The sequence below is a fragment of the Carassius carassius genome, chromosome 10 (assembly GCF_963082965.1).
Source record: "Carassius carassius chromosome 10, fCarCar2.1, whole genome shotgun sequence".
Taxonomy (NCBI): domain Eukaryota; kingdom Metazoa; phylum Chordata; class Actinopteri; order Cypriniformes; family Cyprinidae; genus Carassius; species Carassius carassius.
The window spans coordinates 13,268,251-13,286,961 of NC_081764.1; the positions used below are offsets into that span (position 1 = coordinate 13,268,251).

General features: G+C 36.7%; 2 protein-coding genes across 4 annotated transcripts; one reads left to right on the top strand and one right to left on the bottom strand.

The window, feature by feature from the left end:
- Positions 1-72: 72 nt before the first annotated feature.
- On the top strand, positions 73-7,889 carry LOC132151821 (thrombopoietin receptor-like). The gene is made up of 12 exons (XM_059560215.1): positions 73-223; positions 471-591; positions 822-997; positions 1,097-1,248; positions 1,347-1,491; positions 4,997-5,108; positions 5,208-5,371; positions 5,958-6,100; positions 6,272-6,431; positions 6,506-6,587; positions 6,706-6,793; positions 7,009-7,889. The coding sequence occupies exons 1-12, from the start codon at positions 142-144 to the stop codon at positions 7,465-7,467; spliced, it is 1,884 nt and encodes a 627-aa protein (XP_059416198.1). The 5' UTR covers positions 73-141; the 3' UTR covers positions 7,468-7,889.
- Positions 7,890-8,454: 565 nt separating this feature from the next.
- Positions 8,455-18,658, bottom strand: LOC132151818 (origin recognition complex subunit 1-like). Of its 3 annotated transcripts, none has more exons than XM_059560208.1 (19): positions 18,455-18,658; positions 17,941-18,061; positions 17,613-17,740; positions 17,343-17,515; positions 16,634-17,012; positions 16,108-16,333; positions 15,790-15,906; positions 15,477-15,539; positions 14,380-14,481; positions 13,618-13,852; positions 13,383-13,489; positions 12,803-12,904; positions 12,562-12,733; positions 12,360-12,467; positions 11,744-11,893; positions 11,525-11,644; positions 11,175-11,344; positions 10,953-11,040; positions 8,455-9,160 (listed from the first exon to the last, which is right to left on the bottom strand). In XM_059560208.1, exons 2-19 carry the CDS (start codon positions 18,036-18,038, stop codon positions 8,966-8,968), a joined length of 2,733 nt encoding a protein of 910 aa, XP_059416191.1. In that variant the 5' UTR covers positions 18,039-18,061; positions 18,455-18,658; the 3' UTR covers positions 8,455-8,965. The 3 variants fall into 3 exon arrangements, with proteins under 3 accessions (XP_059416191.1, XP_059416192.1, XP_059416193.1); XM_059560209.1 differs by having other exon boundaries at positions 17,941-18,100; XM_059560210.1 differs by lacking the exon at positions 15,790-15,906 and having other exon boundaries at positions 17,941-18,059.
- Between the last annotated feature and the right edge of the window lie 53 nt (positions 18,659-18,711).

Consider the following 18,711-nt stretch of genomic DNA (forward strand, 5'->3'; position numbering starts at 1 on the left):
GCAACCACTTCCTATTGCATTGGGCCCCGTCTGATGACCATCTACCAATGTCCCCGCCCTGTTCTAAACACAATAAGTACTGAACACTAACATATCTACAGACTTAAATAGTCATATGTATATGGATGCCCAGTGTAAGTGATGGATTCAGCACTCAACTGGTGGATACTTATTTCCTGTCTGATCAAACAGGTGCATTTGGAGCCTCACCTATCAAAACAAGGTAAGACGCAAGAGTGAGTTAGTCTGTTGATTGTGCACCTAGCTTTTTTATGTTAAGTTAGTTCTGCCGAAGCTGTTCTAGTTGTCTTTTGGTGGTGAAAAACAAGTGTTAATTCAAGACATTAATGTTGAGGGTGTATTTAGTAGAACAAAGTGTAAACTTTTCAGTAAATACTAGATGCAGCAAAACAATGCATTTTCTTAGCTACATGGAATGTTGTTGATTGTTTTTTTTTTTTCATTGCCAGATTTTGCTCTCTTGGCTATGGATGAGGACCCAAAATGTTTTACTAGGGATCTAGAAAGCTTTGCTTGCTTTTGGGAAGCACCTGCTGAAAAGTCCTATTATTTTTTCTACGAAATGGATGGGTAAGGACTTTTTAAGATCTTTAATCTTCTACAGTATGTTAAGCTTAAACTCAAATTAATGGATTGTTTACTGTAAAGAAATTAAATGAAGTTAGAGTCTGCTAGGTCACTGGAAGAACTGATTTAAAAAAAAAATTGAAAAATTATGGGATGGGGGGGGGGGGGTGTCACCTTTCTGTATCTATGGTGGTTGAGGACCTGTTTCAAGCAAACATGTTTGTATCATACAGATTTGTTCAGACAAAAAGATGTGATGTGAAAAAACAAACTTATGAGGAAAAGGTCCTGCATATTTGCACATTCCCATCAAGTGACGTCTTCATGTATGTAGAGATTCACCTCAGAGTCATAGACAGAGACACCAACACAACCATCTACAATCGCACTGTCAGTGTGGAGAATCAGCGTAAGTGCTACAGGAAAAAAACCACAGTTTACTTTGAAGTTTTCATTCTTGTATAGTGCATGAATTAAAATGAAATACATCTGTTTGTCTTTCTCCAAGATCTTCCATATCCTCCAACAAATATATCCCTTCATCCAACTGGCGAGGTGGGCCAAATGTTAGTTGAATGGAAAAAACTAAATAAGCCTCCAGTTTACCCGCAGTATGAAATTCGCTACAGCTCCAAAAACACATCAAACACAGTTACACTGGTGAGTTTGACACACATCATTCTTATACAATTACTGTATGAATAGTACATATAAAAGAAGATCATTTACTAAATGCAGTGTACACTCACTCTTTATAGGTGTCAAAACACTCCCATAAGCTTGTGTCTCTGGTCGCAGGAGAGAACTACACAGTGCAAATGAGAGTCAAGCCTGAAGGTGAATTGAATCACTTTTGGAGTGGCTGGTCAAGTCCTGTCACAGCTATGGTGTCACAAAAAGCAGGTGAGAGCTGAAAGAAACAAGTGTGATGTGAGTGACACCAACATTTATTTGGACACTTAAAAACATGCCATTTTCCAATTAGTTTAAATCAACAATGCACTTGCGGTAAAAAAGTCTGGATTTAATGGAATGCAGGATCCCTTCTGCATTTAATATCACCACAGCTTCAGCCATACTATATGGAAACTGGGAAAATTGAGTAGAAAATATAAATTTTGACAAAGTGTTCCACAAAAGGACAAAGCAATATTGCTTTGATCCTTCTTTACAATAAGGGTATTTAAAGTTTGAACTCATTACTAAAATGTTATCACTTGGTATAATATATTACAATGTTATTTTTACTATAGTTAAAATAATATAATATACTAAACTTTAATATTATATAGGCTATTGTAATATATAAGCTAGCTCATTCGTGACATTAGTGCTCTCTCACAGTGATGCAAGCAAGCAGAGCTCACTCACAGTGATGCAAGTAGTGATAGTGCAGATTGGAGCAGTGGGCTTTGCGAAAGATTTGAGCGTGCCGAAAGGTAAAGGCCTTTCTATTGGAACTATTTCACATTTCCGGGTTTCTCAGCAGCAGAAGTCAAATATATTTTTTTGCATTCCCATTTGTTTAAATAACAAAACTGTCAAAAATGTAAAATTTACCATCAAATGTAATATAATACAAAGTATAGTGTTATAAATGTACATGCATAAAAAAAGGAAAAAAAGAAAATACAAAAACTTTGGAGGTTTTATGATGCTGATGACCACTGAAATGCATCATCACAGTCTTGTGAAAAGGTCTAGGGTTCGGGCCATATATGTCTATGGTTAAGGCTAAGGCTAGCGGTTACCCCTTTTCCAAATACCCACACTTGCGGTCTTTGCACTTGACCACTTGACTACTTATATGACGTATTTCCTTTGTTTGGTCCAAGTGTTTAAGTGAGCATGAAGACCACAAGTGTACATAGAACTTTTCATTACCTGATGGGACAGACTAGTGTTGTTGAAATGTAAGTGTTTACACAGCTTTATTTTATTTTCAGTACTTTGCATTTTAAAATCAATGTCTGTTGAGTCTGTTCCGAACATACTAGTTTATGTTATTGCATTGAATTCAAACTTAATGACTTTGTTTACACAGGGTATATGTACTTCTCAGAAATGTTGTGGGAGTTTTCGTAATTTTTTGTGGGTTTTATTTCACCTTGTCACACTTGTGGTGTTCCTGGTCAAAAATGACCTGCCTACAAACAATTGCTTATACACCTATGCTATGCTATATTATCTCCAAATATTGGATTCAAACATTTTGTCAACTTGTTTTCTTTCAATTAGGACTGGTTTTGTTTTTCTACTTGCACCCAATTAATCAAAGGGCCTTATTTATCTGAGAGCAAATACAATTTGTTTTGAGTGAAAAAAGTATTTTTTATGAATAATTTTCACAATATGAGATTATTTTTTTTTTATTTGCACTGTTTATCATACTACTGTCCTTTAATGTTTAATCTGGAAGTTTGCTTTGAAATGCTTTTATTTAGTAAAAAATGGCACAAAGTCACACTTGTGGTGTTCCACAGCCATTGAAAGTGAATGGGGAAGAATAAAAGTAAGAGAAAAAACTAGTGTTGAGTAGCGTGTTGATTATGCTCACATTTGTACATGTGTGCTTGCAAACATAAAGGACTTGGACCTGTGCATGTCTGTATCCATGCATACTCACACTATAATACACTACCATTTAAAATCTCTCAATACAAAATAAAACAAGGTAATTGCAACTTCTCACTATTCTAACAAAAAAAAAAGAAGAAGAATTGCGAGATAAACTCACAAAAAAAACTGCGAGAAAAAAAGAATTGTGGGATAGACTCACAATTGCAAGAAAAAAAAAAGATTTGCAAAAACTCACAATTGCGACAAAAAAGAATTGCAAGATAAAAATGCAATTGGCAAGAAAAAAAATTGCAAGATATAAACTCTTAATAAAAAAACAATTTATGAGATATAAACATGCAGTTGTGAGAAAAAAGAACTGCAAGATAAAGTCACAATTACAAGATAAAAGTCTGAATTGTGAGATAAAAATTCTCAATTTCCTTGTTTTTTATTTTTTAATTTTTTTTATTCAGTGGCAGAAACAGACTTCAACAGCTTTATGATAATAGTATTAATAATGTCAGATTGACGAAATTATATTTGTTGCTGTTTAAGGTAGGATGAAATAGAGATTAGTAATACTTTCCATACGATTTCTCTGCTTGTTTGAAAAAAGGCTTCAGTTCAGGAGAAAAAAAAGCTTTTTCCCCATAGCGTCTTAGCAGACGCAGTACAAGTATAGTATCGACAGGGAACCATAATTTTACAGGGATAATTTTTGTTGTCGAATTGTACTACGCACTGTTTTAATCAGAGGTAGCAAAATCTTACAGGGTATCACAAATCGACAGAACACCAGTCATTTTTGACCGGGAAAACCCTGAGTGTTACAGGAATCCGAACACAACCAGAGGGACACAACCAGACCTGGGACAGCCTTGCACACTTCTTGGCACGCACACGCTCTCAAGTGGCCAAGACTGCATGTCTGGGTATTTGGCAAGGGGTTAGTTTCTGTTATAGCAGTCACCTTTTGGCACGCCACCTTTTCCACACCCATTACTCCAACCTGCAGCTAGAAACAAAGCTTTTTGAGGTTGTGGCTAGAAGGGATACAGCAAAAACTGGAAGTAAACAATAAACTTTATTTTCTACCTGTAAGATTGTTTTATTAACATCTACACCTACCCCAAATCAAAACCTACCCCTTACAATAATGCTAAAATAGTAATTATTGTTGTACAGTGTGAGGATAACTAAACTATATTGATGTGCGCATGCCCAGTAGTTTTTGCTGTACGCCATCTAGCCTTTGAAAGTCTGAATTAAACGAACCATTTTCTTCACAAAAGCACAAACACCACGTCACCACATTAGAGGCTGGAGTCATCTGTTGGTTAAAATGGCAAACTCAGTCAAACATGTATCTGACACCTTATACAGTCTATGTTTGACACCATTTGCAAACCAGTTGCATTTATTATATATTTTTTATCAAAGTGCAATCTATTAATTGTAATCCACAAATAAATAAATACTATTAAATATTACATTTCTGTAAAAAATGTGCTCTTTTATTAAATGTAGTGCTTTGGTTGGTGTTGGTAAATAAGACATTCAGTGGCACACAATGTTAGGCAAAATTTGGGGAACATCCTTTTTGGTCATCTTACTCTTTTTTTTCTTTTCCCCCATATAATGAAAGTGAATGGTTAGTTAGGCGGTTAATCTGATCAACATCTCCTTTTGCACCATAAATCATACAGAGGCATTTGGAACCTGTTTATGACAAAATGTTCATTATCGGTGAACTATCCCATACAAACAATTACAAACAGAGAAATTCACCTAGGTAAAATAACAGCTATAAGATTTAATCACCTTTCAGTATCTGACTAATTTTCAGGTGACATAGAGTTGCGGTGCCACACTCCAAATCTGCATCAAGTATTATGCAAATGGAGAGGAGAATTATATGATGATGGCAGATCCAGCTTCCACTTCAGACAAATAAACAGGTGTCACGCTTTTTATGTCCTCTGTGACATCTTATAGATATCGCAGCATAGCAGTTAGTTTTGTTTGTTAACTGCAGTTTTTCTTGTGTGGTGTTTCAGAAGTTCATGGGGTAGTTGGAAGTTGTGTAACAAAGACAACAACACTGTCCACCAGTGTGTCCTGTATGGGCAAGAGTCCAGCGTCTATCAGTTTTACCTCCGTGTTGGATTGCAACCATTTGGTCGAACGTTTTATGCAGAGACTTTCAGAATAAACCGCAACAGTAAGTAGGAAAGAAGAAAGCCATGTTAGCCACCATATGTTGTCCAAATGCTTATTTAATATTTAATATTTTTTAAAACACATCTATACTGAGCAGAGTACCATGCAATTACCATTTGAATATTGTAACCATTTAATACCATGTGAATATGTGATGGTAGGGGAGAATTTATTTGACATATTTGTATTTATATATCTTGATCGCTGTTTTGATATAAAAATGTTCCTTTTTGTTTTGTAATTGACTATCTAAACAGTTAGGGATAAGTTGTATTTTTCAACATAACTTGTGGCAAATAGATGTGAAAAAATCATATCAGTTTCAGACACATGACTCAAAAAACCACAGAGTTGCAGACACGAATCAAAAAGTGTTGCAACCATCCCTGGTCTCCCCTACCTCAGAATTCAATGGTATCTAATAGGCCTACCAGCACTGTACCACACAGCTTTTTGTAAGGGTAATATTACAACAAAAATGCACCCAAAATGCTAATTTTACTTACTTATTCCTCTTAAATTATTAATGACATATCATAATTACAACAAGTCAAAAGCTTGGTCTGTCTCTTTGCTGTTTTTGACAGTCCAGACAAGGCCTCCAGAAGGTCTAAAGGCACAGCCTGAAGAGGGACGTCTTTGTTTGTCATGGTATCCACCCTTTTTGAAGATCTCTCAGTATCTAAAGTACCAGATCCGCTATCAGCGTCAAGGAGAGAGTGAGTGGAAGGTGAGTTTAAATAATGTGAAATGAGAAACGCTGTGCATTTAAATGGTTTAATGATCACTGATGGTAGATAGATGCATATGAACACATATCGGTTATATATTGACTTCTTTCTGGTTTAATTCAGTTGTTAAATAGCCACACAACTCATGCTGAAACTAAATTCTATGGTAGGATTTTACAACACCCAGTTCCAAGACCAGCACTTGTCTGGATGTACACAGAGGGAGTCAATACACTATCCAAGTCCGAGCCCAACCCAATGGAACGGTGTACAGTGGAGAATGGAGTGACTGGTCGAAATCTTTTACCGCCCTCGTACCTTTAGGCAAAGGTAGACATTTCTGACTCTAGATTATGAACAATGCTTAACAACTCCAAAACTTAAACCATTTCTTTTATTATCAGAGTGGATTTTCATTGTCTGTATTCCAGTGGCACTGCTCATCATTGCTTTTGCAATGATCTTTTTCTTCTCCAGATACTTCCGGTAATGTAATTCTCTTCTAATTACACTGCAATATGCTATGATTTTAACCTATGTACCACCACTAAAAACATATCTAAAGAATACAAATGTAAAATATGTCCTGTTTTCACTCTATTAGGAAGGTCAAGAAGACCTTGTGGCCATCAGTCCCAAATCTTAACAAGGTGCTGGAAAGCTTCCTGACTGATATCAGTGGATCACATTTGGTAATTGATATCGGCTTTGATCATTTTCATTTAGATTTTTAGATTTTATTTTAAACCTACTTTCAAAAAATATAATTAATCTACTAGTAGCAATGTTTGTAACTTTTTTAAGTATAAAAATTTACTGTGGCAATAAACAGTATGTTCAGAATGTGAACAAAATGATTTTTTAGACTGTTTCTCATATTATTGTCATTCTATTGTCTTCAATTCAGGAGCCAACCTTCAACATTAAGCAATGTGACGATGACACTGCTACATCAGTATTGGAGATTCTGCCCGAGAAAGAAACTTCAGTAAAATCCTGTAAGAAGCCCACCTGTCATACACTCCCTGATCGTGGCTTCTCAGCTGGTGTAAAAAATGGACAGAATTGCAGAGAGGATTTGGAGATGGTTCAAGATTATGTCATTTTGAATAATGATATAATCCCATGCTTTACGGGGAATGACTATGTGTACGGGGATACTGCTTTATCTCATCTGGCTAGTGAAAAACTACACCGTTGCCCCAGTCCCTGTTCCACCACCTTCCGAGAATGCAGCACAAATATTCTCAACCACTCCTATCTCCTTCTAGCAGAACAGTCGGATCTTGGAGAGTATCACTCAGCCTGTCGCCGGTATACCAATATGGAGATCACATCAATGACATATGATGCAAGTGGAGAGTGATGTGTAATTTGTTATTAAGCATGTATATATTAGGTTTTGGTTGAAACCTTACTCACAAATTCAAAGATTCTGTGGAATGAGAGAAGATGCCTGTGAGAGCTTAAGGAACAGACAAGTTGCACCATAAAACTTATGTATGCCAGTCTTCATAGCTCTGAAGTCAAGTATGTTCAGAGGAGATTGTTCAATGCATGAACCTTAATCATCAGTAAAAGGGAAGTGCACTTGGGTTTCATCATACCACAAACCAAAACATTGAGGAACAATACCTAGATGTGCCAAATGTCAGAACACATGGCTCGCAAAAGCCCTTAGAAGATAATATGAAAGCATAATATGAATCTTATAAACTGAATATTCGGGAAAGTTCTGGGTTAAATACGACTTTAGTCTACAAATAGAAAACGAAAATCAATGACATGTTGTCAAAGTTCAACTTGTTCTCAGTTTGCAACTCAAATATGTACATTAATGGATGTCTGTGGGGTATTTTGAGGCTTCAAAAAATATGAAATTTGTATTCTTTCTAGAAGCTTTTAGATTCTTCTGTGAAATATTTGATATTTAAGCTTTAAAGTTGTGAGTACTTTTATAGATAGATGAACATCATGTTTGTGGATTATAAATAATTTTTTCTGGGTGTTTAAATGGACATCATGCAAATGTTAACAGGTTTATATGGTAAAGTTAACAGTTGCACTTTGAACAGACAAAGTTTGTAAACAAATCTATCACATGCAGTCTCATGACAGGTAAAGTGTCATAGATATACTTAAAAATCAGTAAGATATTTTTTGTTGTTATTTTAGGATGTGACTGGTATTTTATATAGTGCTCAAGTGCCATTTAACCCTGAATATTCATTAAATGTAACTATGTTATATGTGTTGGCTATATTTCTCAATCATTCTTCAACAATTATTATTTTTGTTATATTTGTAATATGTTGTCTGTAACATGTTGTACTGATTATTACACAAGAAGCAATTTAGGTCTCATGATCTGGTCTGATCAGTCAATAGCTTTATTGTATCAAGACATCACACAAAATAAAATCTGACAAATATCCAACATTTTGGTGCATTATATGAAAACTGCACTTTTTACCCTGACAGAGTCGTGAAATGATCAACAAATGTGTGGGTCTTGCTCTCCCACACTAAAATGCATAAAAATTTTGTGAAAATCTTCTAAATATATGTTTAAGAGTGAACTGGAAGTCACAATGATCTGAATCAAAAAGGAATTAATTGGAATACACAAAACGTACATTTAAAACATTTATAGAACTACATGTTAAATTTTGAGCATTAAATTGTATAACTTATTAAGAACACACTCTGGACAATATCTCACTTTCAGTTCATAAGAATTTAACTGTGAAGCTGCAGGCAAGATTAAAAAAAAAAATTGTCCATAATGTCCAAAAAATTGGACAGACCCAGTGGGGATCCACACAGGTTGCCAGTCAGAACTTGTGACATGGTAGGTCTGCATTTTAGTCAGCCTTCAATGCATAAAGCACATCGTCCTGACTTACATTGAGTCTGATACGGAGAAACAGGTCCAAGCGGCTTCCCTCAAGGAGAAGCAAGCGACAGGAACCCAGCCTTTGACAGACAGACAGTCCTTCAGACACATTCACCGGCTGCAAACCCTCAACACGACACAGAGCCTGGTGCTGAACAAACACCTGTAGAAAAGAAAAACATCCATTCTTTCAGGTTATACAATTCATCTACTTTAATTTAGTATATACATTATATATATATATATATATATATACACATATACATACAACCCGAATTCCGGAAAAGTTGGGACGTTTTTTAAATTTTAATAAAATGAAAACTAAAAGACTTTCAAATCACATGAGCCAATATTTTATTCACAATAGAACATAGATAACATAACAAATGTTTAAACTGAGAAAGTTTACAATTTTATGCACAAAATGAGCTCAATTCAATTTTGATTTCTGCTACAGGTCTCAAAATAGTTGGGACGGGGCATGTTTACCATGGTGTAGCATCTCCTTTTCTTTTCAAAACAGTTTGGAGACGTCTGGGCATTGAGGCTATGAGTTGCTGGAGTTTTGCTGTTGGAATTTGGTCCCATTCTTGCCTTATATAGATTTCCAGCTCCTGAAGAGTTCGTGGTCGTCTTTGACGTATTTTTCGTTTAATGATGCGCCAAATGTTCTCTATAGGTGAAAGATCTGGACTGCAGGCAGGCCAGGTTAGCACCCGGACTCTTCTACGACGAAGCCATGCTGTTGTTATAGCTGCAGTATGTGGTTTTGCATTGTCCTGCTGAAATAAACAAGGCCTTCCCTGAAATAGACGTTGTTTGGAGGGAAGCATATGTTGCTCTAAAACCTTTATATACCTTTCAGCATTCACAGAGCCTTCCAAAACATGCAAGCTGCCCATACCGTATGCACTTATGCACCCCCATACCATCAGAGATGCTGGCTTTTGAACTGAACGCTGATAACATGCTGGAAGGTCTCCCTCCTCTTTAGCCCGGAGGACACGGCGTCCGTGATTTCCAACAAGAATGTCAAATTTGGACTCATCTGACCATAAAACACTATTCCACTTTGAAATAGTCCATTTTAAATGAGCCTTGGCCCACAGGACACGACGGCGCTTCTGGACCATGTTCACATATGGCTTCCTTTTTGCATGATAGAGCTTTAGTTGGCATCTGCTGATGGCACGGCGGATTGTGTTTACCGACAGTGGTTTCCAAAAGTATTCCTGGGCCCATTTAGTAATGTCATTGACACAATCATGCCGATGAGTGATGCAGTGTCGTCTGAGACCCCGAAGACCACGGGCATCCAATAAAGGTCTCCGGCCTTGTCCCTTACGCACAGAGATTTCTCCAGTTTCTCTGAATCTTTTGATGATGTTATGCACTGTAGATGATGAGATTTGCAAAGCCTTTGCTATTTGACGTTGAGGAACATTGTTTTTAAAGTTTTCCACAATTTTTTTACGCAGTCTTTCACAGATTGGAGAGCCTCTGCCCATCTTTACTTCTGAGAGACTCTGCTTCTCTAAGACAAAGCTTTTATAGCTAATCATGTTACAGACCTGATATCAATTAACTTAATCACTAGATGTTCTCCCAGCTGAATCTTTTCAAAACTGCTTGCTTTTTTAGCCATTTGTTGCCCCCGTGCCAACTTTTTTGAGACCTGTAGCAGGCATTAAATTTTTAATGAGCTAATTAAGTGGATAAAAGTGTAAAATTTCTCAGTTTAAACATTTGCTACGTTATCTATGTTCTATTGTGAATAAAATATTGGCTCATGTGATTTGAAATTCCTTTAGTTTTCATTTTATTAAAATTTTAAAAACGTCCCAACTTTTCCGGAATTCGGGTTGTGTGTGTATATATATATATATATATATATATATATATATATAATAAGAATAAGGATTATTATGAACGAGTTGAATCAACAGTTATGTTACCTGTTGGAAAGTGGCTTCTTCCAGACCCAGTCGACGAAACTCTGCAATAACAGCCCTCAGAAAAAGCTGCTCCTGGACTGAAGCACACCTACAATAGCAACATTAAAAAGAATAGAGGTCTGATTGGAGCCGAACTATTACATTTCTCAAAAAAATAACAAATAAAAGTCACATTAAGGAACAATGGCCATAACTGGTGATAGTTCTTTCACTTCTTTTTACCTGATAGATGCAATGTAGGAAGAAGAGAACATCTCATCTAAAGCTTCCATCACATGACTCATCCCCACCAATCCACTGCTGTTCTTCTGACTACCAGAGTGCTCACAAATCTCTGTGGCTCTTCTGCAGATATCAAGGCAACGTCGTGCATCACCCGAAAGCGCTGCCACCTAGAAGACCACAATCTCTTACTGATTCGATGACATAAGATAACCACATGTAATTTAAATTGACAACACCTGTTAGTAAACAACCTCGTAGCCCAAGATCAGTACAGAGACCACTAGAGTGCTCAAGAGGTACCCCACAAAGCCTCAGTCACCTGTGCCTAAGACAACATGGTTTCACACCTTTCTTGAGACTAACTGGAGAGCATCTTCTTCAAAAGCCTTCACTCTGTTCAGTCTCGATGTGATGATCTGTTGTAGCTGTTTAAATGTATACGGCTGGAAGGACATCCTTGTCAGTCCCTGAAGATAAATAAATGACATTCATATTTTATTTCCATTTTTTGCAGTAGCCTTTCAATCAAAATTGAATGGCATCTCAATGTTGAAAGATGGTTTTACCAGTCGACTAGCAACACGGTTAATCATGATCCTCTCAGGTAAATCCATAGTATTTGCGATGGTAAGGACCACCAGACGAGCATTGCGCCTTGTTGGCCAATCAAACAAGTTATACATCACATTCTGTTTACGGGTCCACAAGAGGTCAAGCTGAAAAAATAAATAAATAGAAAGATATTCTTTCAAACTGTAGAAGAATGGAAAGATATAATACAAGTACAAATTACCCAATGATTGACAGGAAATGAGTGAAATAGAAGACAAACTAAAAAAAGATTGTAAAGACCAACAACTGAATGAGAAAAAGATTTTCCAGCACTATTTCCACAGTCCCACAAGGCTAACTGTTTAACCAGCAAAACTATACAGTTACACTACCATTCAAAGGTTTGGTGTCAAGGTTTTTTTTTTTTCTTGGCAAGGAGGCGAGCTGCATGTGAAATGCAGCTCTACGCTTGAATATGGCGTTGGACAACAGGGGCTGGTCTCTTTCAAGTGAAAAATTTTGAGAACCACTAATGTAGACCAATTTGGATCACCTAATCACAATAAATAATTAGCTAAAAACATGTAACATAGGTGGCAGTATAAGTGTCACCAGTTACAAATGTCTCACCTCATCTACTAGAAGCACAACGGTCTCTTTTTTTGGTGCGGGAGCACTGAAGCGTTTCTCCAGTAGTGTGGCTGCGTGATCAGGTGTTGCTTTTTGATCAATCAGTTTCTACCAGAGCATAAATTCACATAAAATACTATATAAGACTAAAGAGGAGGAAATTATGTAAAAATTATAGTGGAGGAGGCGGCAGCATACAGACCTGTAGTATTTGTACATAAGCCTGATGTGGGTCTGTCATTTTCATGCCATTGATCTCGATGAAGCGGAAGTGAGGGATTTCATCTTGTTCAGCCGATTGCTGAAGGGACCGGATCACCTCGTGTACTGTTGCAGTTTTACCAGTACCAGGAACACCAGAAATATACATACACCTGCAAAAGAAACATTAACTATATGGAGAAAAAAACAAAAAACAGATGGATGTTAAATCTGATTCTTACCCTCCAGTGCCATCAATGACCTTGCTCTCCACAAAGTTGTAAATATCCTGAAACTCTTGTTCTCGACACGGTAAAGACTCAGGAACAGAGGAAACATGTAAACTGTTGCAAAAAAAATATTTTAATAACAAATAGGATAAAATTGTAATATAGTGAAAATTAAAATTTTTTTTATTTAAATATAGTTTAAAATATAATTTATTCCTTTGATGGTAATGCTGGATTTTCAGCAGCCACTGCTCAAGTCTTCAGTGTCACATTATCTTTTAGAAATCACTTTAATATGTTGATTTGGTGATAAAGAAACATTTCTTATTATTTTCATCAATGTAGAAAACAGTTGTGCTGTTAATATTTTTGTAGAAAAATGACTTTATTTCAGGATTCTTTTATGAATAGAACGTTCAAAGCAACCGCATTTATTTGGCATAGAGTCTTTTCTGTCAGTTTATCAGTTTAATGCCTCCTTGCCAAGAAAAAAAAAAACCTTGACACCAAACCTTTGAATGGTAGTGTAACTGTATAGTTTTGCTGGTTAAACAGTTAGCCTTGTGGGACTGTGGTCTGTGCAGATGCTTACCGTGCCCGTGCTTCTTCGAGAACATTCCCGGGCTTCCTGGCTGGCGCAGTCCTGCTGGGTATGCTGGGAGTGGCATGACGTGGTGTACGTGGGGTGGCTGGAGCTGTCTGGAGATAAATGCAGTAAAAGATTAACTAACTTCCACATCCCATGTTTTCTTCATGTGAAATGCAGCTTTGGTTTTGTGAAGACACAAACTGCTAGCAGGACGACTAAGCACCGCACTTATTTGAACCTTTTTGCTGGGAGTTTTACGTGGGGTCCTAGCAGAGACTCTGGTTTTCTCAGTAGACCGGGATGTTCCGGATCCTCTACGCTTCTTTACTATAAGCTCATCTTCGCTGTCGATCTTTGCCTCCTCTTCCTCGTCGCTGCTACTCTGGAGATCAATTTTAGCAGGTACGAAGCAGTCATCATCATCACCATCCTCCTCATCTGACTGCAGGTCAATCTTGTTGCCTAATAAATTTCTTTAAAAGCAGATGATAACATGGATCATTTAATAGATTAATCAAAAGCAAAACATTCAGTTAAAGACAATGCGGCTGGAATGCAATCCTGTGTAGCATGTAGAATGCAAGCATCCAGGCCCAAGGGTGTCAGTGTGCGACTGCATCTCTCTCACACACACACACACACACACACATACACACACACACACATACACACACACGCGCACACACACACACGCACACACACGCACACACACGCACGCGCACACACACATTTACTTAGCTATCTAAAGAGGGACATCACATAGACTTGTATTGTTTTTATATACAGATAGTTATAGACTATTTAACCTAACCCTACCCCTCACAGAAATCTTTTATTTTATACCAGTTTTACAAATGAGGACATCCCCAAATAGAGGTTTTTAGCGATTTTGTTTTGCTCACTTTTGGGTACAAATTTGTCCCCAAAATATGGTTAAGTAGGCACACACACACACAACTCATATTTCTTTTAATTGATCCACAGCCTTAGTGGGACCTACAGCTGCTTTTTGATGCGTGAAGACACAAGCTGGGCAGATTTCCTCTTAGAGCGAGAAGTGGCAGCAGTCTGGATGGGAGAATCTTCATGCTCCTCTTCAGCTCTAACAGTTTGTTAGCAGGAATATGAAGAAAAGAGAAAAAAAACCACTATAACAAATAATATGTATGCGTGCACAAATATCAGGTATTACAACAATCTATTACTCTCTCACCACTGCAAGATCATATAAGATGTAAACGCCAAAAAAAATCAACTTAGTCTCGATAATTGATTAGAAAAAGAGGTCAGACTGTTCAAATGGTGCCATAGGAACTTAAATGCAAAAGCAGGTCAACGTTTTACAAGGCAAAAGTGATGTTTTCCCAAGAACACGTGCATGCTTGCTGAATTTAATTAAAACAAATAGTTTTTTTCAATTATCAGCGATGCAAGTTTTTTCCAAACATTTTCATCACATGTAATAGATTTTAATACCATTGCAATTTACAATTACATGCCCCTAACCAATCATGTATATAATTTTAAAATAATAATTGAAAAAACAAAAAAAAAAACATCAAGAAATCAAGTGTGCATTCAGACATAATTTTTAAATGTAGCTGTTGAGAAATTTGTCTGCTTGCCTCAAGAACTGGTCATGGTGAGTGCCATTTAAATTACTGTCTGACAACACAATCTTAACTGTTATATGCTGCCACCCACTGGTCAAAAATGATCAAGGGCAAAGTAAAAAGTAATCAACAATAAAAACACACTAATTTTGTGACGAAAACAGTAAAACAGATTGCAATATATATTTTCACTGTTTTTTTATTTAATTTTATGTAAAATCATTTCTTACTGTTTTAAATTCATTTTAAATAAGTACAGTTTTAATAATTTTAAAAGTTTTAAAATTGCTTGTTTTATTCTTATTATTTTTCTTCATTACTATTTTACTTTCTTTTATGTAAAGCACTTTGAATTACCATTGTGTACGAAATGTGCTATATAAATAAACTTGTCTTGCCTTAAAAAAATACATTTATAAATACATTTCTAAAACCTGTAAACAAAAGTACTGCTGCTCAAGTTAATTTCACTTGCAACACTTACAAAGCAGCCAGTGCTGGTTCTCTGAGTGCAGCTGAATCTTTCCTCCTGGATGGAGTTCTTGCCCTTGTTTGAAAACATATATTTATGTTACTCTATGAGTCATTTCATCCTCAAATTAAACATACCATTGCATAAAGAAAGTGAAGGGGCCAACAGTGCACTGGTCCAGATAAAAGTAGCTTTGTGCTCAAGCAGTGCATAAAGTGTGAAAAAAGAAAATAACCACATAATGCCTTTGTTTTTAATAAAGACAGCCAAAGCCCATCCAGAATAAAAAAAAAAATCTGTGGAGCAATTGAGGAAGCCAACTCACTTCAGGCCTCTTAGAGCTGCTTTCCTAGGGGTTGCCTCTCTCTTCCTGGGAGTTCTGCCTGTGCTAATTAGTGGCTCTGGATCATCATCCCCAATAGGCTGCACCCCAAGAAAGACACTAGGAGGGCAGCAGGACTTTTATTACTAGACCCTACTTTTTCAGTTCTATATAGATATAGGATATTAAACCAGTCTTCAACATATGAAGAACAAAATTGGTTTGCTTATTTCTAACTAAAACAATCAGCAGCACAGTACTAATTTGAAGTACTAGGCCTACAAAACAAAGAACCATACTTTCCAATGTAAATAGATGTACCTGGTTGCATCGTCTTTGTCATGTGCAGTCATTCTGGGTTTATCAGGGCTGTGTGAGGACAGAGTGGAGACACACTCCTCCTCATTAGGATTAAGTGGAGACAATCTAATAGAAATGGAGATGCGACCCGTTGGAGATGTGTTCAACTTTGATGTCAGCGTTTTCTGTGCGCGTTCATCAAGAATCTCTCCCAGAACATCATCTCGAGACATGTTTTTACTTGGACCTATTATAAATGTAAGAGAAACACTGTTTAGTTTAGTGCTTTTGAAACTATTAAAAGGAATAGTTCCCCCAAAAAGAACAGTTGCTCTTTATTTCATACAAAATTGCTTGCTCACCAAGTAATTGACACGACTTTAGTCTATTCTGAAAGCACCCATTCACTGTAGAGAATCCATTGGTGAGCAAGTGAATCTGTTCTGATGACAAAACAGACTAATCTACATATTCAATGTAGTAAATTTTCATTTTTAGGTGAACTATTCCTTCAAAAGCAAAATGTGTGTGGATGCATGGCACTCACTGCACAAGTCCAGCTTCTTGCGAACATGTGGCCCAGAGACGGCTCGGCTTCTCCTCTTAGCACTAAGAGCTTTAGCTGCAGAGAGTTTGGAGGCAGAGTGGAGAGACTCTGCCTCACTGGAGCTCATTTTGCCGGTGCTCATGCTGCCGCGGGTGAGAATGCCTGACGTGGCCCGTTTCATTATCGAGGGGTCTGGGGTTGGAAGAGCCCGAGTCTGAGGTCTACGTGAAGATAGTGGGGGAGATTTAGGGCTCTGAGGGGGCTGCATAAGCTCAGGATCCAATGCTTTGAAGGATTTGGTATCCCACAAGAGTTTGACAAAAAGTATGTCTCTGCTCTTGCCAACTGGGAAAGGATCCTCAACTGGGACATACTCAATCTAGAATCAAAGTTATAAATTATTATTGGATATAATGGAAATTATAATAATAATGAAAATAATCTTAAAATTAATTATATAAATACTACTTTAAATAATATATAATAAAAGGCATAACTTGATTATGACAATAACAATAAAAAAGAAAAAAAAAAGAATTGTATTTGACAAAATACAATAAATTCATTTTATTTTACATTTTTAAAATATAATAAAATCACATAAAACAACTACCTAAGCATTTCTTGATCATAGTGTTATGCATGTTCATCGTATATAAATATGAGCAATCCCTCCAGAATTTAAATACTACAATCACACAATGCCTACCTGTACTGCTCCAAGAATGGTCTCTCCATCCACCTCATTATCACAAGAGCGGTCCTGGTAGAAAAATATCTCTTGTGGATGGGGATCTCTGCCCAAGAGCTTGCGTTTGTTATGAGGTACTTCACACATCCGCACAAACCACTGCAATACTGCAGTCTTCTTCTTTCCTGAATCTGGGTACAAATGTTAGATAAACCAACACAGATTAGTGTCTAATTCAGATTGCATGCAAATATACATGTTTTCAATAAAAAGAGGGCATATTCCTACCATCAGTGTACAGTTTGAGAAGTTGTGCCACAAAGGGATTGTCCTCATCATCACCCTCAATCAAAATGTACTGGCCTAAAGACACAGTTGCATCTTGTGTCTTTCCCTCTACAGAAATGGACATGGACCTGTGTGAGGATCAATCATCAGCGGTTACATCCAGAGATAAAACATCTTTTGACTAATGAATTTCCATGACTACTGGAAAATGACTGAAAACATTTTATAGAGATTGCTCTCTCTCACAGGGCCTCAAAATCAAGTTACAATGTACAGTACATTTGTTCAAATCACTTAGTATTCATCATAATGTGGTAAGTGCACTTACTCGTAGTATTGTCTTTTCAGCTTCCTGTCTTCACCGACTGGTCTCCCATTCCATTTGTAGGTTCTTTTCATTCTCAGTCTTGTGATGTAGCGGCTCATGGTGCAGGTCTGATACAAGGTCTGTAAAGCACAGCATCGATTATATATTTAATAGTATGTACCTAATAGTCAAATCAGTAACAATGGCAACTAGAAAAAAGTTGTATTATTATTTAAAAAATAATCATGTGTGTTTATGTATATCTATATACACACAAACACAAACATATGGTCGGTTATAATTGTAAACAAATATAATAATGTTTGCAACATTTATTATTTATTATCAAATTCGTAGCTGGTTTAAACAGTCACCAGGGATAAAACTATTGTAACTAATTATTATTATTATTATTAGGAAAAGATAAATATATCAGAGAGGTAAGAATACATTTCAAACTGTTAATATAAGTTTATATAAGGTAACTTTAGGTAAAGTAAACTTTAAATCCCCAGCTCCTCTCTTTCTTACTTACCAGCCGGTAACTTCTGCAACTGTTTCAAAACTCCTTATCAAACAAATAAATAAGCAACAATCTTCCGTCTCCGCCACACTTAGACACACAGAAATTAAAATCAGCGTATATATGAAGTTAAACGCATCTTACACCACAGCAGACAAGAGAGCACAAACATACAACAAGCATACAACTCACACGTCCCTTTCGCGCGCAGATGACGTATGAAGAGTTTTTGATTGGACAGCAAAATACAGCGTTGCCTTACGGATGTG